The 25,330-nt window shown below is 33.1% G+C and overlaps 1 protein-coding gene across 13 annotated transcripts in view; it reads left to right on the forward strand.

Annotated features, from left to right (window-relative positions):
* The window catches only part of LOC141460413 (protein couch potato-like), a 650,649-nt gene that overhangs the window by 187,776 nt on the left and 437,543 nt on the right, over positions 1–25,330 (forward strand). For 8 of the 13 annotated variants that reach the window (XR_012461990.1, XR_012461988.1, XR_012461991.1 and 5 more), the window contains exon 2: positions 9,205–9,231. The exons of 4 other annotated variants lie outside the window; for them this stretch is intronic. Coding sequence is in view for 6 of the 9 variants with exons in the window: in XM_074140384.1 (XP_073996485.1) it covers positions 9,205–9,231 (27 nt within the window). In the remaining 3 variants the exon portion in view is untranslated. Of the gene's footprint in view, positions 1–9,204; positions 9,232–11,078; positions 11,377–25,330 lie in introns of those variants that run through there. One more of the 13 variants, XM_074140389.1, reaches the window with a different exon arrangement.

The raw sequence follows: 25,330 nt of genomic DNA on the forward strand, positions 1-25,330 counted from the left end.
GTTGCTAATTTCGCCTTATTTCTCACCTCCGATTGAAGAGAGGTACATAATTATATCTGACATTACTTAGGGGGGGCTAACTGCTCTCCTAGAATAGTGACTATTCTATAAGTTACTGCCGACGGTAGTTTTACTGCAGCTAGCGCTGGTGTAAAATTCAAATCAAATTAAAAAAAAAAAAAAACTGTGACTGTGTCATGGTCACGGCCGTGTGTTGTACGTGAATACGTTTACGTAACGGGTTATATTTTTTATATAAAATATTTTTATTTATGTATTTAGGATGAAATCAAGGAAACAAATCGACGATCGAACACAATCTATGCCTATACAGTCCGTTGTCGATGTAGAAACGATTTCATCAACCACTTGCATAATTTCAACCGCCCCAGTTGCAGATGTACTGACACCGTCGTTGATCCGCTCGGCCGCATTCATTCATTTTCGTTCCCGGCACAGCTTGACTCGGTCATATGGTGTTTTATTATTACCATTCGATTGTTCTTGAGAACCGTATACTATCTCTGTATTTGGTTTTGGCTTTTCGACGCGTATAGGCCGACATTATATATTTTTGATATTTTTTTATTCTAACATCTTATAATATTCACTGTCACTATTTTACACTAATGTTTTATATACAATCAATAGATTGTGACAACAGCTGACGATTAAAACTTAAACGAACATCGTAGCTTCTCCGAGTCAAAAGTTATACAAATTGCAAATCTCGATACGCAGCAAAATGATCTCAAAATGGCGGCGCTTCCCTCTCCACAGCGCGCGATGCGTCACAGTCCTCGCTTATCGTAAGGAATTCTTTGATCCTTTAGCTATCTAGTGGTCTAATTTAATTTTGGATGTAGACGATAGATTCGAAACTATAATACTGCCAAACTGTATCCCCCGATTTTGTTATCATTAGGCTTTTTGGATTGCCTCCATATGATAGTAAATTTAAAGACGTATTCAAGTCAAAAAAACATTTTTTTTAAATCTAATTATATGTAGATGACTGATTTTAAAACAACTTTGTTTATAACACAGATTGTATTATTTATGTCGACAAACAGGCGGAGTATGACGTCACTTGTGTACTATGTGAGCATTGTGGGTACCAATATTTTGTTAGTATCCGTGGATATTATATATATATATAATGTTTAATGTACCGAAAGGACTCTGGTACCTCTAAAACTCACACCCATACTTCGATACTATAACCTCCGCCCAATACTACCTTCAACTCCGCCACCTATATTCCCCAGGATGGTGAGGATACTCTCCTGGTGGTAGGTACCACCACTATGGCACACGATGGCGCCTTTCTACCCCGGTTAGCTGGTGGCAAAACTAATCGTTTGGAACGCAATATGTCTCTATTTTAATTTGATTTATTGTATTCTTAGTTCGTCCCCTTTTCAAACCGTTTTTTTTATATACATTTTAATTTAGCATCCATATTTATATCAATTGAAATATTTATTTGTTCTAATTAATGATTACCGAAAAAAATCATTCATTTATCCATATACCGGTGATTTCTTTTTGTCTGCAATCAATCGCTAAACAAAGTAAGTATAATTGCCTATCCTATTTTTTCAGTTAGGCTTTATGTCCAACTACCAAATTAGGTGTCGTGGATAGAGGCGGATAGCAAGCATATTTTACTGTAAATTTCTCATATTAACCAAAATATCCAAGGCTTAGACCGAATTCGAACCCATTACCACAATCCTCTTAGCTTTGCCGGCCTCGAATAAGTAATGCTTATTTTTTCAGGCTGGTTTTTATGTCCATCTACCAAAAAAACTATACTTTAAATTTAAATTTGAACTATTTCACTAAATTTAAAATTTTGGCTCATTATTTTCAGGGATTACTGAAATAAAATTCACTCGAAGTTTAATAAATAAATAAAATAATTGTTATATCCAATAAACATCAGTATAAATAAATAATTCGTAACAAAATTTTAAGTTATCTTAAATATACAATTTTCGAAATTCAAGTTAGTTTAATATTGTAAATTCAACAAGCTACCTAAACATCAGCGGTAAGCCTTTTCGGTCAAGTTTAGAGTTATTATTCTGAATTATTGAAGCGATTGCAGTAAATTATTAAAATGTTGAACATGAATGAAAACTGAACTCAGTTCACTCCTGTACAATAAATAATTAATATTCAGTTGAATATTTAAGCATAAATAAATAAGAACAATTTTCATAAATAAAATATAAATAAAGTCAAATTTTAAAAAAATAATTGAAACGCGTTAAATAAATAAAAGAATATAAAGAGCGAAAGGCAGACATCTTTATTAAGTTAAATATTTATTTTATATGAGATTTCATATGGGATATGGGATACGGTATATATGGGATGCAGAAATGGAAGCGTTTGGGAATATATATACGAATATCACTCTATACTGCTATATTGAAATACTGCTTCGTTTATTTATTTTATTTGGACGGGTCTTTGAAACCAAAAAAGAACGAGGACTCAAAGGATTTTGCTCTAAAATTGAAAACTGAATACTGTTCTTTCTTCTTTGGCGTCTTGCGCCTCGATCTTCTTTAGCCGAAGCATCTCCCGTCCATGGTTTTTCCCTGCTTCACTAACTTGTGTCCATGTTCAGCAAATTTGCTTCATCATCCAATAGTCATTGCAATCTTGATCGCGAGTTTTAGGTTTCTCTCTGCCTGAAAGTCATTCATAGACTTTTCGAGCGGCTCTTTCTTCTTTGATACTGGGCAGTTTTCCCAGTTTTATGGCAGTCGTGAGGTTTTTGTTCCCCTTAAAATGCTAATACATCTAAAGTGGAGTTCAATGACGTGTTGGCCAACTTCATATTTTCCACTGTTCTTGAGTGACGTCACTTTAATTTTTTTTTTTAAAAATCATTACTTTTGTCCAATAAAAAATGTTATTATTCAGAAAGTTTTAGTCCAAATTCGATTCTGATGACACGGTTAAAAAGACAGATAAATTTTCTAAAAATCGACACCATTTCGAAGCATAAGTTATTCTCCAAACAGCCTCAATCTTCCTCCTGGATACTGGGAAAAATAAAAGTAATCGAAATTTTTGAAGAAAACTCATTAGACCCTTATGTGTTCATTATCAGACCCTAGGTGCTGGCACTTTTTATAAAATTTTCCTTGTTTAATGGGCTTTCAAACGGTATATCATTTTCCAGGATTCCTTTTATCTTCGTACGAGAAATTACGTTTGTTTTGCAAGAAAACGTGTTCACGAGAACTCAAGAGTGTTAGTTTATCAAGTTGTTTAATTCATTGAAAACTCTTTTAGATGGACCAGTAGTCAATTTTTAAAGTAGGCTGTCTTAAAATAAGGAAGTCAAAGGTTACAAATTGCACTTCGAAATGATATCAATTTTTAGAAAATTTATCTGTATTTCTAACCGTGCCATCAGAATCGAATTTGGACTAAAACTTTCTGAGTTATAACATTTTTATTGGAAAAAAGTAATGATTTTAGAAAAAAAAATTTAAGTGACGACACTCAAGAACAGTGGAAAATATGAATACGTCATTGAACTCCACTTTAGATGTAGGTCTATGGACAATACTTACTGGTTGACCTTGCAGAGTTCTGTTGAGCTTTAAAAGCTCAGCGGCTAAATTTCGAAGCCCTGTAATATTATCGTATATTGTGAACTTATACGAGTCTGGGAACAAGCTTATTTCTAACATACTTTTCCCCCTGTCTAGATTCTTCTCGTAATATCCTCGCTAAACACATTCTTGGCAATGAGAGTCCAAGCTCCAAAATTTTTCAATTGAAAAACCGAGCTGAAACACTTATATTTTCTCTGAGAAAATTCCCAAGTTAAACAGGATCTTTTTTGATGATGGTTGATATTGTTGGTACTCAGAAACGATAAGAAAAAGGAAAAACATTTTACAAATACTGAACAATTTATGAAAACATGGTATCTCAGAAAAGTAGATTATATTCTTAGTTCACTTGACGTTAGAAAAATATTGTTATTTACCCCAGATTTTCTCTTTCCGGATGTTTCTCCTATCTTTTTTCCTCCTTCCAGCTTCAGAATTCTAGCTGAAAGGAAAGAACTTATTCCTTCCTTCCTTCTAAGGAACAGGCTTAGAATCAATAGAAATGTCGAAGAATGAACAAGGTAGAGAGATATTTCTCTCGTTCGCCATATTTCTATTGGCTGTTAGGTTTAGTAATGGAAGCTTACACAACTACATAGAATAGAACTAACCGAAGCAGAATTTTCAGCGTATGTGTTTGATAAGTGGGTTTAGTTGAAGAAACTTGAATTAGATGTACGGTAGAACCTTCTAAAGTGGTTCTAAGTAGTATTCTACAGGAACCATCATCATTTCGTCCTGCATCTGACAGATTTTCTTGCAGGATATAGGTCAGGCTTGTAGGGTGTAGTATCCAGAGTAGAATAGGCAATAGAATGAGGGAAGTTAGAATCAAATAAACGAAGAACGGAAGTACAGCGTATCGATATCATTGTACGTCTCTGTAGTATAACTTCCTCAATTTAAGTGAGGATAACTATTACTTATATTTTTACTTTAGAGTATCTAATTTCTTCTGTAAGAACTATTTTTTTCAAGGCAGAAGTTATTTTCGTTTTACTTGTTCGTTTTCTCTGGTTAATACATTTTTATTTCCGAACAATAGGTTAAAATTGGCTGTCGTTTTACAGCTTACTTTTACTCCTCAGGATAGGAATCTTCGGTGGAGGTAAAGATTTCTCTTTGTGAGATTATTGCATCTGGAAGAATTATAAGAACTCAAGTTTATTTAAAGCACAAGGAGATAAATCGCCAAATCTTCTAGTTTATCCGCAGTACCCTGTAACCGGTTTCCGCTAATTGTATGGACTCTTAACTTAGGCTCCCCTTTTCCTGTTTCAAGTATGGGGGTAGACGGAGGAAGAATAGGTAATATTTTCCTTCCTTCTTTCCTTATTCTGTAGCATACAGAGATATTTTTATTACTTAATCTATTTGAGCAGAGGTGTCAAACTGGTGGCGTCCGAGGTAATTTCTTATGGAAATAGCGCTTAGAGGAGATCGAGGCAATATCGTACACACAATTCCCAGTTTCCTTTAACTACTGAAGTCGAGCATACCCGTGGCCCAGAAACTTTCCTGGGGGCCTGTGGGATTGTATAAACGCGATGGTGGCTACTTCCGGCGACGTTTAGAAGCGATATGTCTACTCTCAGTGGAATTCCAGAATGATTCGGTTTTAAAAGACGAAGTAGGAATTCCTAAAATATATTCTTATTTAGGTTAGAAATATCCAAAAATGTTTGCTGTACAAATTTTATGTTATTTTTGGAGTATGTCTTTGTGTGAGCAACTATTTCCGTCTATGAACTTAAATAAAACGACCTACAGATCAAGATTGACTGGATAAACATCTATCTGCTTTAAAGAAGATTATCTGTTCTCAGCCTCTGAATCCACATATTGGAAAACTAGGCAAAATTTGTAAACATGTTGTGGCCCGCGTGAATCTTGCCTGTTGCATCAAGAGGCCTGTGTTTTGAGTTTGACACCCCTGGTCTAAGCAAAAGACGCACCAAATTGTCCATAGAACTCAAACGGTTGATATATATATATATATATATATAAAACTATCCTCAAACCTCAGTGGACTTACGGACTAGAGCTGTGGAGTTCAGCCAAACCTATAAACATTCGGACAGTACAAACATTTTAGTCAAAAAACTACTCCGACAGATACCTAGTCGACGCTCCTTTCTGTGTGACCAAACCTTACTCTTCACAACGACCTCAACATCCCATTCGTTCAACAACTTGCTAAAGACTGAATATCACCAGTTCCAACCTACTCTTTCTAATTACTCTAATCTTTGCCTCTTCTGCCATTCCTAACAATGAAAGTCGTCCGGTTGTTCGCAAAGGAGTTTTTTTTTAAAGCTCACTTCTCGTAGATGCCCATTAGAGAACATTGTCGGAAGCCCAGCAGTTCATAAAGAAGACTTCGGGCACTAGATTTTGTCGCACCTTAAAAACATAACACAAATTTACAAATAAAAAGTGACAATAATTAAATAACCATAGATTTCAAAGTATGTTTTCATTAATAATAATATTACTTTAGATTTCTTTTATTACATGCAAAGCTTTGAAAAAACAATCATGTTTGTACAGGTTATAATTAATTATTCCATTTTGGTTCTGTAAACAAAATGAAGAATAATAGATAATGAGAATAATAAACAACTAGAGAGTTGAGAATGGAAGGTTATATTATCAGACATTGTCTACCTTTACGTGTATGCGGTTGTCACTCTTGTGTCTTCTTCACCATGTTTGCTCAACATTCTCATGCTTAGGCGACGTCAACGATGGTATTTGCTACACTTTAACCTTTCTCTCGCCGCCATACTACTACTATTCATATAAAGTGTACTCAAAATGGATAACAAAGACTTGTTCCACCCTTTCTGATTCGACCATTGTTGTCAAACAAGTTCCCAGTAACTTGGAATGATGGCTTGGAGTATTTCGAGAAGCAGCAAATTCACCTTAAGTGTTTTAAATGATTAATTGCGTTCCCTCGGTCACATATACTCGTGGAAATCACTGTTGTTCTCACGTTATTTCCTCCAGAGAGATAAGAGTTTCTATTTTACTAGGACTGTTGGTATATACTCCCAAAGAAACTGTTAATCCTGTACATTTATAATCTCCCTTTTTGCGATTTGTAAGGACAGAACTTTGGAAAAAGCTTCAACACAAATATATAGTTCATGTGATATGTGTTTTCCTCACATATCTTTTCACACAAATCTCTTTGAGTTACTTCAACAGAATTGAGAAAAAAATAGAGTTCCCAATGTTTTTAGATTATTCACGATTCTTCAGGGTTTAACCATCTTTTTTTCACATTCTGACATTAAGCAAGAAGTTGTACTGCGTTTGTCGAATGGATTTAAGAGCTTTATATTAGAGAGGTTTTTATTCTTTAAACCAGGGGTGTCAATTAAAACACGGGCCAATTGGATGCTACAGGCAAGATTCACGCGGGCCACAACATATTTACAAATTTAGTCAAATTTATATTCTGAAATAAGAAAATACAGTCTGTGTACTGAGAGATAATCTCTAAAAATGAATAGAAATTTTTTTTAGGATAATACGATATCTCACAAATCTTGGTTCTGAATTCTTTCATGTTGGTTTGTATTTCTGTTTTGAATTTTTTGTTTTGTTCCTTTTAAAATATTGTTTATTCATTATTTTGTTTAAATTCTCTTTTACTCTTGTCTACGGTTAGACTCTTCTAATTTTAAAATGTAATTTGCATTAGTATTATTATTGTTATACAAATACATAAATAATGTTGCTAGAATAGATAAACTGAATGAAATGCTAATGCTCATATAAATAGATGTATACTGTACCATATATACAGCAAGATTGCGGTACATATCAATCAATGTCAGTATTAGGGCTATCCCCTCATTCTCTTGTGAATACAGTTACTCCCCTTAGGGAGCTGTAATACTCTTGAAATCCTTAGGGAATTTCGTTTTGCACTTGATCAACTGTCAGGACATCACCGAGGATATTTTATTATAATAAAACATTATTCAGGGTTAATAGTATAGCTTAACCAGTTTTACATCGGATAATCCTTTATTATCTAATTATTGTTAGTTAAAGTGTTAAACCGTGTAGGTATTTATGTTAGATTTAACCCAACATGCCCCATTCTTTAGGCTTTTTACAAGGGTTGATGTATATATTTTGTAATATGTATATTTTGTCACAATTGACATTAATTTGTACTACGAGGGTCGTTTGAAAAGTCCGTGCAAAGTCAGAGAGATAGTACCACTGGCGCGTATCGAGGTTATGTTTAGTTAGTAGCATCTCTTGGAAGAACACACACCAAGTTTCAGCCAGATCGGTCTATTTCTTTGTGTTTGGCATTCGTTTGAATCGAGGAAGTCGAGTGATTTTCAAAAAAGTGGACGAAAAAGAATTTCGTGTGTTGATTAAACACTACTTTATGAAAGACAAAATGCCTCAGGAGACTAAATAGAAGCTTGATAAACATTATGGTGACTCTGCACCTTCCATTAGAACAGTTTATAAGTGGTTTCAAAATTTTCGGAGTGGCCATATGGGCACAAGTGACGCTGAACGTTCTGGACGCCCTGTTGAGGTTACTACTCCAGAAATCATTGATAAAATCTATGATATGGTGGTGGATGACAGAAGAGTGAAGGTGCGTGAGATTGCTAGTGCTGTGGGCATCTCGAATGAACGGGTACATAATATTTTGCATCAACATTTGGACATGACAAAGCTATCCGCAAGATGGTTGCCGCGATTGCTCACGCTTGACCAAAAACGAAATCGTGTTAAGTGTTGCAAGGACGGTTTGCAGATGTTCCAGAAGAATCCGCAGGACTTTAAGCGTCGTTTCGTCACTTTGCATGAAACATGGATACATCACTACACTCCTGAGACCAAAGAACAATCTAAACAATGGGTTACCAAGGGGGAATCTGCGCCGTTCCTTCGGCCGGAAAGATTATGGCGACTGTCTTTTGGGATTCGCAAGGAATAATCCTCATCGACTATCTGGAAAAGGGTAAAACTATTAAAGGTGCATATTATTCATCGTTATTGGACCGTTTGAAAACCGAGCTGCAAGAAAAACGCCCACGATTGGCCCATAAAAAAGTCCTTTTCCATCACGACAACGCACCAGCTCACACCTCAGCAGTTGTGGTCACAAAATTAATGGAAATAGGGTTCCAACTCGTTTCACATCCCCCCTATTCTCCAGACTTGGCTCCCTCGGACTACTATTTGTTCCCCAATATGAAGAAATGGCTGGCGGGAAAAAGATTTTATTCAAACGAGGAGGTGATTGCAGAAACGAATGGCTATTTTTCAGACTTGGACAAATCCTATTATTCGGAAGGGATCAACAAACTAGAGAGCGTTGGACGAAGTGTATAAGCCTAAAAGGAGACTATGTTGAAAAATAAAAAAGGTTTACCCCAAAAAATTAAGTAGTTTTTATTTTTGCACGGACTTTTCAAACGACCCTCGTACAGTTGCATTTTTTGAAATTTCATAATCTAAATTCTTTTCTTAGTTTTTATCGTTTAAAGTAATTTTTTTATTTTCTCTGTTGCAGGTAAGATACCATATTAAAAGAACTGAGGTAATTATAAAACATTTCCTAATACTTTTTAAAATTTATGTTGCTAGAAGACTGCTTACAACGAAACCGTTTATTTCAATCATGTTTACTGTCCCATTTTCTAAAAATTAAATTTTGAATTATGCCTTACACTGGATATCCATTTTACGGTTTCTTAAAATCGTAAGAAGTGGTATTTACGGACAACATTGGCAGGAAGAATAGGAATTGTGTCGTATTATGTCGAAAGAAGAGTGGCAGTAATCTAGCAATAACTTAAAACAGATGTACCGTAGTTGGAGAAGAGGTTTATGGTCTTTACAGAAGATAATTGAATCACGTTATGAACGGACAGACAATGGTGTAACGAAATTGTACTTACAAAATAAAAATAAAAATTTTTTGGTTAGGTAGCGTGAAGTACTAATAAAACTATTAAACGGTAGGGCAGTTGTATAAGGGTTGATCGTCAAAAAGTGCACAGAAAAAGCGTAAAGCTGAAAAACACCTAACTTTGACAATTTTTTTCTCTTTTTCTATAAAAGATAAAATTCCCAAATTTTTTGTATAATATAGGGTAAATCCTCCTTTATATCAGTAATTTTTTTGCAACAATGAAGATTAAATAGATTTTGAGAAAATAGTTGCCAAAAATGAGAAAAAACGGCATTTTCAGAAATTGTTCTTGTTCTCAAGTTGTTGGCATCACTATTCGATTATTTTGTAATATAGAATGAAAATTAAAAATTAGGTATGATTCAGTATTTCCTGCTTACGTTTTCGCAACTTTTGTTTTACAATTCAAAAACATTACCTACGCACAAAACATGCCCTTAAGTACCTACTAGGATTATTTAATTTTATTTTCATGCAAGAACGTTAAAAATATAATTGAAATTAAAAATAAGTAATTGATAATAAAATCTTATCTTGTTTAAGGAATAACCATCAGCATCTCAACAGATCACCAGTCCAATAGTACTTTTGGTTTTGGTTTTTTCTTTATTTGCGATTCACATTCGACCAAAATGGAATGTAACTTATTAATGTGTAATTAGCGAACTAAGTATTTTATTTCATTGATTTATTTTAAAGTCGACTTTAAAATATTAAAGAGATTTAAGTAAATTAATGTAAATAGTTTAATTTTATAACTTAAAATTTCTTTGAGTTTAAAATTTTATAATAAAAAGTCTAATAACTAATAAAGTAAAGAAAAAAAAGGTTGGTCACACTGTATGGATAACCTTAATTTACCATCTGATCTGCCTGGCCAGTTACCGGCGGCCATCTTTAACTCGTTCCTGATATCTCTTTATTAACGTGATTTTTTAAGTGAATATTAGTGCGTGTTAAAGTGAATTTTGGTTTTATAAATTGTGTTCAAGTTATACTTAGTACGTTATATAAGTTTTTGTGCGAATAGTGTTGTGAATTATTTTAAATAGTGTCAAGTGTCAAGTGCTATTGGACTGGTGATCTGTTGAGATGCTGATGGATATTCCTTAAATAAGGTAAGTCTTTATTATCAATTACTTATTTTGAATTTCAGTTTAAATGTTATTTATTCTTGCTTGATAATAGCATGTTATCATTCAGAGAAACAATTCGTTGCAAGAACAACAAACGGTGCTGCCTAACTCCGTGAGGTTGCTAAAACACAGCTTACATATCAATCCACCAGATAATCTTGCATCTCGTTTTGCGGGTAACTTTTAATTTAAAAGAGTCAACTTGTAGTGCATTAAATAAATAACAATAAAATCACTATTTACATGTAGATAAAATTTACTAAATATACAACTAAAATATAAATAAATATATATAAAAACAACAATGAGGGGAATGCCCAGTCAATATAAAAGACATACGAGTTCACATCTAGTCGCCGTGCTGAGTGGTCGTGGCATTTGTGCTCTGTATTTGTTGGGGTTTTAAGTGCGGTTAAATAGTAAATTAAATAGTTTTTTTTAGACTGATTTATACAGTTTTCAGTGCTCTTTCTTTTGACGTAAGAATCTTATAATCTGCATAATTACTAACGTCATAATTAACAGTTTAAATAAAATAAAAAAAGATTAGATTTATTAAATCTTTTATTAGTGCAAAGCCAGGTGAAAGAGGTAGGGATGGATAACGGAGCTACTGGAGTGGGGACAGCCAATGGTAACGTAGACTCTCCTAATCTGACTGTTTTGATTAAACAATTGGAATGTTTAACTAACGAAATAATTCTTTTACGCAAAGATTTTAATGTTATCGATAAAAAAATAAATGATAATTTCAAGAAAGTTAACGATGACATTATTGGCATGAAAAAGGAAAATAAAAAATTAAGAGGGGAAATTGTTTCTCTGAAACAACAGCTTAATACAACCGAACAATTTGTGCGATACAATGGAATAAAAATCAATAATGTTCCACATCAAGAAAACGAGCAAGTTATGGCTATCGTTAAACAAATAAGTGAGGCAATAGATTTTAATTTTGATGAATTTAAAATAGATTCTTGCTACCGCATCAAATCTAAACTACCAAATGGTCCAATTATAGTAAAATTTATAAGGAATTTAGATAAATTGGAATTTCTTAGATTGAAACGTGTCAAGAAAGATATTCTCAATACTGATTTGCTGCATTTGGCTCCCTCTCAGCCAATATATATTTCTGAGTTTTTGTCGCCGCACAATGCATGGCTTTTTAAACAGCTGAAAAGTATTCAACACAAATGTAAATTAAATTACATTTGGACAAAGAACAATTTAATTATGGCTAGAGAAAATGACCAGTCCCCAGTGATGTTTATACGCTCAGTTGATGATATTCATAGGTTTTTGTCTAAACATTCGGAAGTTTTGTCCGAGATAGATTATTCAGGAGATGACCGTGGAATAGAAACGGACACCTCTGAGGCTAGTAAAAAAAGTGGTTCTATTGTGAAGAAAAGAAAAGTCAAAACTACTTCCTCAACTCTGCAATCGTCTCTGCGCTCTTTTTTAAAGAAGTAAACACCCCGTCAACTCTTCGGCCACCCCATAGCTGCGGTATAACATCACCTAAGGATTTGTTAGAATGTGGTACATCTTCAGTAGCGGTCCCGGATAGTAATCAAAATGTTAACAATTATTTACCGCAAGGTCAGGGTAATCTTATGAAGCAAGGTACGAAGTCAATTAAAGTTTCAAAACGTATTGTTAATAATAAAGTTAATGATATTATTAATTATAACTTTAATAGCAATTTCAAAATGTTTTTCTGGAATATTAATGGGTTCTCTAATCTATTTAGCTTAGAAAAATTTCAAATAAAGTATATTAGGAGCTTTGATATTGTTTGTTTAACTGAGACCTGGCTCTCAGACGATTCAAAATACCTAGGCTGCTTTTTACAATCTCACTACGATCACTTGTTTAGTTTTGCAGTAAGGGAACATAGGGTAGGCCGGCCGAGTGGTGGTTTGGTTGTGCTAATTAAAAAGGGCTATAAATATGATTGTATTAGTGTCACAAACAACTGGGTATTTATTTTAATTCATTTTAAAAACACTAAAGTAATTGTAGGAAATGTTTACTTTCAGCCTAATATCGATATTGATCAGGTACTTTCAAAATTAGACTCACTATTATACACTATTTGGCTCAACTATATAGATTGTAGTTTATATATCGGAGGTGACTTCAATTGTCGAGTTGCTAACATGAATAACGGCTTTTCGGAAATATTTGAAAACACTTTTCTTCATCCGCATAGATCATCAATGGATAGTATGGTGAGCAATAAGGGCACAAAATTGGTCTCTTTAATGGAAAAGTATAATCTATTTTTAATAAACGGAAGAAGTAATGGTGATAAGGAAGGGGGATTCACATATTTGGGTAATTCAGGTAATAGTGTCATAGATTTGATTTGGAGTAATATATTAGGTTTACCATTAATCACTAATATGGTTGTATCCGACAACATTACTATTTCTGATCATTTGCCATGTACTCTTCACATCTCTAGTTCACAAACTGGTTTGCTCAGCCCGATAAATACTCCCGCACAACCCCTATCTACAACCAGACTTGTTTGGAATAATGCTAATAAAACCTTATACTTGAAAAATTTATCTTCATTTGAAGGAACAAACAATGTACCAGATTTTATGGATAACTTATTAAAAAGCGTGATTCTCTCCTCCGCAAAATTAAGTGGCATGATACAAGAAAAGAAATATTTTTTAAATAGTCCGCCATCAAAAAATAAACCGTGGTTTAATTATAACTGCAAAATTAAGAAAAAATTAATGAATAAAGCTTTTAAAACATATAAAAAATCTAATTTCAATATTTTACACAGAGTGAATTTTGTTGAGGCTAGAAAACATTATAAACAATCTTTAGTAAAAGAAAAAAGAATCTATTTTGAACTTATTAATGCTGAATTATCTAAAGCGAAAGATTCCAAACAATTTTGGACGATAGTTAGAAAGTTCAAAACAAAAACCAGCAATATAAACCCTATAGACTTGGCGACCTGGACTTCATACTTAAACATAACATATTCTAATAAATTAACAACTAATTTTCATATTTTAGATGTTTCACATCCATTTTTTGATGTTGAGTTCAGTAAAACTGAATTATTAAGAGCCGTCAATAAATTGAAATTGAATAAAGCTCCGGGACCAGATTCTATACCCAATGAATGTTTAAGATATTTACCTGAGGAGGGCTTAAATTATATTTTAAGGTTGTTTAATGTAATTTTACGTAGAGAGGAAACACCCACGTCATGGAGTAAAACTTATACATTTTTCATTTTTAAGAAAGGCGATCCACTTTTACCTGAAAATTATCGCGGAATTTCACTTCTGAATTCTATCACTAAAGTTTTTACACAATTATTACATAACCGTATCACAAATTGGGCAGAATACTGCAACCCTCTCTCGGAAGTTCAGAATGGTTTTAGGAGCGGTAGAGGATGTCTGGACAACTTATTTGTATTACATTCCATCTCCAATTTGTATCTCCAGAAAAAGAGGGGAAAGTTATACTGTGGTTTTGTTGATTTCAAGAAAGCATTTGACACCATTAATCATAATTTGTTGTGGAATAAATTATATCAGTTTGGCATTAGTAGGAAAATTATAAAAATTTTGGAAAATTTATATTGTAAAGCTTCAGTTTCAGTTAAAATAAATGACCAACTCTCGGAGCCCATAAAAGTAACTCAGGGGGTTCTCCAGGGAGACGTTTTATCGCCGATACTATTTTCTATTTTCATTGATGATTTAGACAACTTCCTTGGAATAAATGACTGCCAAGATGTGTCAATAAACAGTAAACAGGGCATTCGTTGCCTACTTTACGCGGATGATTTAATACTTCTGGCTGACACGCCAAGGGAACTACAAAAGAAATTGAATGCACTCCATAAGTATACAATAAATAATGGTTTGGAAGTTAATGTAAATAAAACAAAAATTATGATCTTCAACAAAGGTGGTAAGCGAAGCCAAAAATCACAATTTTATTATAATAACAACAAATTGAACGTAGTTGATAGTTTTAATTACCTCGGAATTCTATTTTCAAGCACGGGAATATTTTCCAAAACATGTACTGAAATGATAAACAAATCAACTGCAGCCATTAGTAATGTTATTGGTATATTAACTAAATCTAAATCATCCAGTTGGGCTACGAAAGATAAATTCTTCGAAAGTTTAATACGATCTGTGCTCGTTTACGGAGCGGAAGTGTGGTCACTACGGTATCTAGAACAGATAGAAATTGTGCTCACTAGGTACTTTAAATATGTGTTTCACTGGCCAGCTAGTACCCCTAATTATTTTATAAGGTGTGAACTAGGTAAAAATAAAATTAGTAATATTATATTCAAGTTAACTTTACGCTGGTACATAAAAATTTTAAATATGCCTGCTAATAGATTGCCTAGACTTTGTTTTGACAGACAATTGGAATTAGAAAATGGGCCTAGCTCTAATGAAACTTACAATTGGGCATCTCAATTAAAAAAACTGTTTGTATTTGCAGATCATGAGTGGTTATGGTCGAACCGGGATCCCAGTAGCATTAAGAACAATATGAGTAATATGTTAAAAAAGTTTGAAAATAAATTAAGTTTTGACGACTGGGAGAGAACCAAAAATTCGACTTATAACCATTTATATTTTCACTTGAAAACAGTGCCGGGTATAGAAGAATATTTTTATTTTCTAGTTCCAATTAAGGTAACACGCCTCATCAGCAGAATTCGGCTGATGAACTTTAAACATATAACTTTTTCTATTGACGATATTCATTGTAAATGGAACGCTGAGGATATCTGTACTTGCTGCAACCTGAATTTACCGGACGACCTTTTTCATTTTTTCTTGACCTGCCCTTTATTTGAATCATTAAGGTTATTACATATAAATCAGTACTTGTTGGATGGTAATGGCCTGATTGGCCTCCTTAAAATAGATTCTGTTAATAAACTTTACAATATTTATTACTTTACAATTAAAGCCTTAAAAAGAAAATTGTTAATAGCAGATACCCTTAGGTATGTTTTATAAATTTAAGTCAGCTCCATACTTCAAATTGTACATTTTATCAAACTTTCATTTATTTACTTATTTATTTACATTTATTTATTCACTATTTTCTCTCTCTTTCTCACTCTGTCAGCTTTCCCTACATTTCTATTTGGTATATATTGAACTCCTCTATAATGATTGTAACTTATATACAGAATAAAATAAAATAATTAGGCACAGGACGGATTCACCGGTAAAGTAATTAAAAACATAAACTAATTCTTTTCATAAAGTGATAAGATATTTATTTATTTATTTTTTGAATTTCGATTTTTCTTATATCTAAATTCGAGTACAGAAAATAAATTTAATAACATTATTAATTAGGATCTTAAATTAAATAAGTTATGAGTTTCTTTTTTAAAATCCAATTGACAGAACTCTAGCTCTCTATTTACCCTACTTCTAGAATTGTTTTCTACCTCATTTCTTTTTCTAGAATGCCTCGAGTAGAGTTTGTTTTTTAGTTTCATTGTTTACTTTAAGTTTAAATTAATTATTTTATACTATGTATTTTTAGTATAAATTTTTGTTATTTCCTTTCTTTTACTATATTTTAAGAAATGTATTTTTGATTTAAAATTTAATCATGTATTCTGTGAACTCCTCTGTAACGGTTTGTACAAACTTAAATACAGATAATAATAATAATAATAATAATAATAAATAAAAGACATACATATTGACCTCGTCACTAATCCATAATTACACAGTCACCTTAGGATTTAAGCACCGTAGATATGGTGATGCAGAATTCCCAAGGAGTCCAAAATAATTGACTCAGCAAGATTGTGGAGGCCGGCAGAGTAAAACTTACAATTATAAAACTTACAGATTATAACTTACAAATTAGTATTAGTGCTACGTCCTAATTTGTCACTAGCAAGGAACAAGTTATTGTTAAATCTAAAGTAATATTGTTTGAAGGTAGTTCCTGTATAAGTTAGAGCTATTGGTTGGTCAGTGTTCTGTAGTGTGCTTTCGTCTTTTAGTTTCTGTTTTATAGTATTTAAAGACTCTCTGACAGGGAAGAAGTGTAAAGGTTTGTAATGTCAAGGGATAAGAGGCGAGATGAGAATATTAGTTCTGTGTCTTTCAATAAGTGGATAATGTGTTGTGTATTAAATGTTTAAAAATTATATGAGGTAGTTCTTACATTGATTAAAGCAGAATTTTGACATCTTTAACTACAGTTAATCTAATTCAAATGGGTGCTACACTTTACTTTATTTTGTAATGGATGATTCGAAAGTGTAGAAGTTTGCTTAGAGTTTGTAGGTTTCTGTCTGTATAGAGGAAGAGTCAAATAATCAGGTTATGTTGCTCAGTTTCTGTGGTTTATCTTTTTATTTTTATTTTTATTTTTTTTTTTTTTTGTGAGAATGGTATGAATTGAAAGTTTCCGGAAGTGAATATGGGTTGTTCCAGTTGAACAGTTAGGGAAAAGATCGTCCTAATTTAACTGTTGATTAGAAGCGAGTTTCTTAGGAAGTTCTAGATCAATTTAAATTTAGTCAAATTAATTTTAAACTATTATTACAGAAATTTGTCCAATTTAAATATTTGTCTATTTATAATAGAAGCGGAACAATTAATAGATTGTGTTCACCTGATTCTGAATACCACCTTTATCATTCTAAACTGAGTAGACTGATTGCACACAACTTACTTGATTGACTGATTGACTGGAATATACAACAGCTTAACGGTAGGGTGGTAACTGATTGATATCCTTGGAAGAGTCACTGATAAACCTTTTGTGTATATATATATAATCATTCACTAACCCAAACTCTCGTAAACTCGCCTAACTGTGCGGCGCAATAATCTGTCACAACCAGGAAATTATTCTACTACTCCCGCCTAAACTTATGTTTCCCGGTTAGGAAATTGCTGCTACCCCTTTCCTTTATAACCCTCCAAAGGGAAAAGGGTAGTACAAGGATTGTAACTATGAAAGTGATTGTCTTTTTTGTTTCCAAAATTTTTTTTAGGTTAAGTTCGAGATATTATTTTTTACTCACTTTTGTGAACGATGTATAAGTTTCGTTGAAATAGTTTTTTTTTTGAAGCTGTATCTTCTTCTTTTAATATTAAGAGGTTTTATTTCATTTAAATTGACACTGCTTTCAGAGATGAAATTTTTTTCAAGCTTAATTACCGATTCTATATTTCTGCTTTTACTTCTTCCTTGAGTATCACACCTAGGTGCCATTTTAAGGTCTCCTTTGTTCTAAAAATAGTTTCAAAACTAGTTCACTAAATAGGTTTGAAGACTCCCGCTCCAAAATCGCTTATCATCTTCTCTTACACTGCTAATTCTGAGTAAGCATTGTAATCGAGCGGATTTTAGCTTTTTATTACGAATATTTGTTGAAAAAAAAACGATCGGTCATTCTCATTTCTAGCTCTAAAATGTATTGTACATAATCTCAGATTGTCAGGCACCATGATAGCCGAGCATTTAGCAGCGAGGCCCGCAAAGTTGAAGATTTGTTGTAATCTTTGGTTCTATTCCTGGTCGTAGGTCTTGGATTTTATTTTTGTTTAATGTTATGAAGTATGATAGTTTTGGTTTTTGACCGTTGTTAAATTGATGATTTTAGGGATATTGAGGTGCGGTCAATCAATAAAGTCCAACACAAATTTTGTTTCATCTCACCAACGTTTCAGTAACTTATTTACAGTTATGATGATGTAGCTTAACGTTAAACTCCACAAATTTTACACTACTCTGAAGAAGGTAATAGATTTTCCGAAACTTTGGTGAGATAAAACCAAATTTGTGTTTGAATTTATTGAATGACCGCACCTCAAAATTTCCATAAATCATCATTTATGAAGTATATTAAAACTATCCGATAGGTCAAGTTGTAGAAGGGTTGATCGTCAAAAACTGCACCTAAAATGCGTAGTAATTAGTAAATTTTATTTAAAATGTTGATCATATCCACGTTTATAAAGTGCATTTTTCTTTGCAACAACATTTGGAGTAAAATGTTGCTAAAAATGGGTAAAAACGTCATTTTCAGAACTTGTTCTTCTTGATCTTCTTCTTGTTATAGTTAATTAATTTAGTTAAGTATGTATGCTAGTCTCCTAAAGACGGACAGATCAGTAGTTAGACGTTAAAGCCTGCATGAAAAAGAAATAGGTATTAATTCACTTTAATCTCTGATAGATGAGAAACGCTTACAATAAAGTATTCGTCCTTACATTCGATTTTGGAATTTATGTAAAATTTTGAACTTCAATCATCTCTTATTATTTTAAGATCCCGGCCATTGTTTAAAGCGTGCTCTTAATTGATTTTTTGTTCTGTCTACATTTTCTCCTGTTTCAGTTGTTTATGAATTTGGGTACAATAAATATGCAAAGTTTGATAGAAATACGTTTCGCCTTTTCTCTTTCTTTCAGAAAGAGAAAATCGAAAATTCTGGTTATTAAATCCGTTTAACCAATTGGTAATTATGGATGAGGGATTATGATTGGTAAATACCGGGGATAACATCTAATAAAGTTTCAGGTACCATAAGTGATTTTTTACCTTTTTAAAATGTTTTATTTTTAAAAACCATTTATTTTGTATTTTTGGTATTTTGAGGTGAAAACAAATCGTCCAAAATTTTTGAAACGATCCTAATGCTATAAATCCCTGACCTTGTAAGAGAAATTAATAAATCTAAATCATAACCCTAGTTGCCAGCGATTAGAGACATATCCTTTTCTGTAGATTAACTGTACATTTATAGAATCAGTAAATTGAATCTAAATTATAGTAGAATAAACATCTGATGACATGTTCGACCTATATTCTATGTCAACAATTCACTCAACAGTGTGTGCAATTAGCTCTATTTGCAACGCTATCATACTTACGTTATCATAAAGGATAATTATTGTGCTAGATTGCTGTCTAAATTATAACAAAACTGTAGCAAAATCTCGTACATTAAAGGATATACTTGTTGCTATTGTTTGTGTTTAAATGGAATAATAATAATTTGCAAGTGTATTTCAAAACCGTTCGTGTACAATTTAATTTCTATTATTTTAAATTGGGGGGAAGAAATAATAAATTTTCGTCACTTCAGTTTATGATGTCTTCTTTGTTCATCAAATTCAGGAATTATTTTTCCAAATTGATTGGAATTGTTTAATTATTTAACCCGTTTGGTTTTCTTTCATTCCGACTTGTTTATATTTCTCGCCCATCTTCAGAAATTGGTTTAATCTGAATTAAGCTGAGAAATTAGTCTTCCATTTCTATAGGGCGTCTTTCACTTTGTCAGTATTTCAGACTCGCCTGAAAGAAGTGATACATAGAAAATTGATGGTATCTTTAATCATAATTCCACAAGATTATTTTAAGAAGAAGCTTATGGTGCCGTGTTATATTGGCGTGAAATAAGATGACTTGACGCCCTTGGCAAGACGTTGCAATTTTTTTTTTTTTACAAGATCTTGGTGGTGTAGGCGATGTTTACCTCTGAGTAATAGTTAGTGCTGCACGAGACCGAGACGAGGCGAGACTTTATGCAGTCTCGATCTCGGTCTCGATCTCGGTCTCGTCGAGATATCTCGGTCTCGGTTTTTTGAATTTTTGTTTAAGTATTAAAAGCGGTTTGCTGTTAATAATCTTTTCAAAAAATGTTATTATTTTCTAATAATTATTTTAATTTATATATTGGCAATGAAAATGTGAGTAAAAGAAGACAACTACTTACACTTCAATGCATCATATATTACTATTACTGTTATATATCTTTATATAATTTCAAAAAGATGTTAAAAACGCGCCAAATGAAAGACCCAAATAACATATCTGCCAGCTGTAACAAGTCGATTCGTGAAATAAAAAATACACCTCCCAACAAACTTCCCCCTCCATTAGTTATGTCTGTTGGTGAAGATAAAGAATCTGATGATTCACCTTTTGACGACGACGACGACTGCATCAATATTTTTGCACCGTTTGCTCAAAAATCAGCAAATATCACCGAAGCATGGAAGACAGAAATAATTAATTACTCCAAATTAGACCAAGCACCAGTAGACGTTGACATTTTAGAATGGAGGAAAACACTTGAGAATTCCTTCAAAAATTTGTCTAGAATTGCAAAAGATATTTTTAGTATTTGTGCAACTTCAGTGCCATCGGAAAGATTATTTTCGCAAGCTGCGATGATAATGACCAATAGAAGATCTTCTCTAACTTCTGACTCAGTAAAAGCTCTTTTATGTATCAATGCTTGGGCAAAGTGTATCTTAAAAACGAAAATTTGTGGCAATATTTTTTAGGTGCATAGGTAGTCTTTTTTTTTTCAAATTCACTAATTCCAAAATTCTAAAATATAATTCAAATGATATCAAAGTTCAAAGTATTAGATTATTAATAGTGAAATTTATGAAATTGAATGAATGAATGATATGAATAGTGAAATTTAGTGAATTTATGTAAAAATTATGTAATTCGAAGGGGGCCGCCACGGTAGCCGAGCGGTGCGAGACCTGCGAAGCTAATGTGTATTGTGGTACTGGGTTCGATTCCCGGTCTTAGGCTTTGGATTTTATTTAATGGTTAATATGAGAAATTTACAGTAAAGTATGTTTGCTAGTCGCCTCCGTCCGCGACACCTACGTAATTGGTAGTTGGACGTAAAGCCCCGCCTGAAAAAATAGGCGATTACTTTACTTTGCTTACTTTACTTATGTAATTCGAAGTCAAATAGATGTAGTAATATTGAACATATATAATAAAATCTTAACTTTTAATAATTAATTCAATACCCGTAAAGATTATTTATTAATAAAGAACACAATTTTATAATTTTGTAGCTAAAAATTAATATTTGAAAAACCGAGACGAGACCGAGATTTCTCGACGAGATATATATCATGTCTCGATCTCTTGTTTCGTTTCTCGTGCAGCACTAGTAATAGTTGATGATATAGGAGGAGATTTGCAAGAAGATAAGCTTTCCTTGTCTAAGGCAGACGAAAAACTGTTTTGGGCAGCTATAACTGGAAAAGATCTGAGTAGTGAACAAGCTAAATGATAACTGACGTCGTCTCGGAACACTGAAGACCCAGAGAATTCCTGGAAACGTTGGTTATGTAGTGAGTGATAGCAGATTTCGTAGAGGAAGTGCAGAATACTCCAGTAATATGTTATCTGGGCTAGCTCCGAAGCCATTACCCAAGGAAGATTTAGGACACCTAGCGAGTCACCATGGTGTCCAATACTAAATATTTTCTTCTCTTTTTTTTTAAAAAAAATTAAAATGCCTCTAATTGAAACGTGTTCACTGAAAATACTTTTATAAAACAATAACTTTTTAAGATGGTAAACTTTTTCTTTGTTCAACTAAACTGTCAAAATTTAGTGGTTAATTACCGTACACAATTCCAAGGCAGATGTTTCTCAGTACGGCTGCTGCCAACAGTGTCTTCCATGGTTGTTAGTCTATTGTTCGAAGTAGTCCATCCGGAAAATGTACCACCAGCCACTTCCTCAACACAGAGTTAGTCTTTAGTCTTGATTTAGCCAACTAGTTTACATCTATTAAAATACTTAATAAACAGGTATTTTCCAATAATTATTTATTATTATTATTATTCATTGTTACCTCCCACGAAGTTTATTAGCTCCTTTATTATTTTTGTAAAATTGGTTTTACTTCCGTTACTAAATTTTCTAAGTATATTTAAGAGTCAGGTGTAAAATATTGCCTACAGTTTTAATGGACGCATTATACTTGCAATCTAGTTAGCGTATGCTATTCACAGAACACTGTCCCGGATATCAGACTTTAACCGGAAGTTTTCTAACTTGAATATAAATGACGTAAATTAGCTAGCATTTATATTATACTTGTAGTTCATTACACACGCACCTACAGAATTTAAATTCAGATTAATATTCTGGATTTATTTTAGCTCCTTGAGTCGGTTTTTTCTTATTTCTTTCTTTTAATACAGAATATATTATATATTTAATATTTCACACTGCTTACTGCTGTGGTTCTATTGCTTTATCTATTGCAGTCAGGTGTTTTATCTCTTCATTTATCTTTCTTGTGTTTTGGAATGATAAAAGTTTTACTTACTAACTTTGCATAATTGCTTTTTTTTAATCGTTTTGAGAAGACATTGGGACATTTATTGTTTATCTTTGTTATTTAAAAAACTTTCCCAGCTGTGTTCTTGCAGTAGTGGGCTTACTCTAGTGTGCCACTTCCGGAAAAAATGAACAGTTTTTACCATTTATATGATAAATGTTAATTTACATTACACTAATTGCGGATCTAATTAAATTGATCCGGTTCAAAAGACTCGTGATATTCTTGGTGCTGAGGCCCTCCCCAGTTTATTTCGATTCCTTTTTTTGTAACTATTATTTTTGAACTTAAGAAACTACAGTATTTGGGTGGCGCCATGTTTGATGCGATGCTCGCAAAGCTAAGATGTATTTGTGGTAACTGGTTCGAATCCCGTACTTAGATAGTTAGATTAAACTAGGGCGGTCTCAAGGCCTACGCCACTGCGACCCCTTTGGATCTATTGTGGTTCCCCTCACTCTAAAGCCCACCCTCCAGAGCTGTCCTTTTAATCAGACTCTTGATACTGGAGAGCGACTGGGTAAAGCTCTCACAGGCCTTGGTTTTTCCTCCCCCGAGAAGTAAAACATCCTTAGCGCAGACAAGCCCCCTCACACTGACACAACAAGTGCAGTGCCGTTTCCTCCTCTTCTTCCTGACAGAACCTACAGAGGCTATCATCTGCCAGACCCATGCGATGCATCTGTTTTTCAAATGGCCTACAATCATCCTTATAGCCAGCCCCACGGCCTTGACGGATTAATTCTGCAGTCAGCCTCGGCGATTAGCCTTTAATTTCTCCTCCTTCGCCTGTCTCTGCCCAGTGGTGGCAATCCTGTACTTGGTCTTGCATTGTTATTTAATGGTCAATGACAAAAATTTGCAGTTAAATACGTTTGCTAGTTGCCTCCTCCAATCACGACACCTCGGATCGGGTAGTTGGTCTAAAAAGTCTGCTTGAAAAAAGTAGGCATTACTTTGTTTTTCTGTACTTGGGAACTTCGGCAAAAATATTTCGGGTTAAATTGTTTTTTAGAAGAGTTCTAGAGCAATGAATTTTAGCATTTATTTCAAACTATGCTAACTAGCAGTGCTTGCTTGGTTTAGGAATCGTAAAAATATTGATCTTGGATATATTCCAAAATTACAGATTTTTGTTTTCTGATTTTTTTTTTTATTACGTCAGCTTGACAATATCCGTTCCATATGCCAATAATGTCTGTTTTCCCAGTCGCGATGTTGGAAACCCCTATCCATCGTTCTGAGCTACAATTTCTTTGCAAACAAACCTTAATAATTGAACAATTTTTCTTTCATGAATCATTTAATTGGCGTTCAAGGCTAAAATTCCTTGTGAATGTTGAATCTTTATTTTTAAACAAGTAGTCCTGAAAGTATAGATTTCTTTAAGGTGTTACAATTGAGTGAAAAGTAGGTACTGGTTCCCTCCACAGTTAAGATCATCCACCTATTTAAATTAGGCTAATTATAGTTCTTTTGTTTTGAATAAGTAAAAAAAATTATCTCAAGCATTCTAGTATAAAATGTATGAAAATATTGCATACATTGATACGGTAAACTGATCGTGTTGTTTGTTATTCATGAAAGTTTTGTAGCCTATGTTTGGCCTAAAAATTTTTAGTTGTAATTAAATGAACGTAATAAATTGGTTTAAATTAGCAATAAAATGTTAATAATTGCTATTATATTTTATACTTTTTGGTCACACTTTGTGGTTGTTTTCTGGTGTGGAACACCCAATATACAAAGGGCTGTCTTACACGTGCGCAATTAAGAAGTAGGTATCTGATTAATGGAGGACTGTTTCATTGCTAACACCTGGCTAGTTAGGGCTAAGAACATTGTACAACTTTAATTGTAGCCTTAAAGTATATTTTACGTCTGTATTCATTTTTATTGGAGTTTTAATTGTTTTCAATTTAGTTTGTACGGAGTGAGGGGAGATATTGTGATTGTGTAGATCTTATTTGATGCTGAGATTTAAGCTGAAATAACCGTTTTTAGTGTGTTTTGCGTTAAAAAGAACGTGGCCTTTATAAAATAGTCTCTTTCTTGGCAGTGTATCGAATAAATTCGAACTTCCAAAAAAAAAACTAAAGTTCAAACTTTATTTTCGTATTTGTGTTAACATGAAACCGGTTAATAGGCTTGTTGACAATATCAGCCAATCGATAGTGGCATTTTACTTTTAATCGATTTTACAACAATTTAGAAATTATCTGAGACAGGGCCGTAGCCTAGCGATTGCTACACATGCAAACAGGGATATTGACATTAGCCGCTTTAGGTTTAATCACCTTATTCTGTTATGAGAAAAAGACTATTTGTGAGGTACTCTGTTATTTTTCAATCCCACAAACTTCACCCTTTTTTAATATGGTCTAGGGATTCCCATCTTACACTTTTT

Source organism: Rhodnius prolixus, unplaced genomic scaffold, assembly GCF_049639745.1.
Source record: "Rhodnius prolixus isolate KJV_2025 unplaced genomic scaffold, Rpr scaffold_6, whole genome shotgun sequence".
NCBI lineage: Eukaryota > Metazoa > Arthropoda > Insecta > Hemiptera > Reduviidae > Rhodnius > Rhodnius prolixus.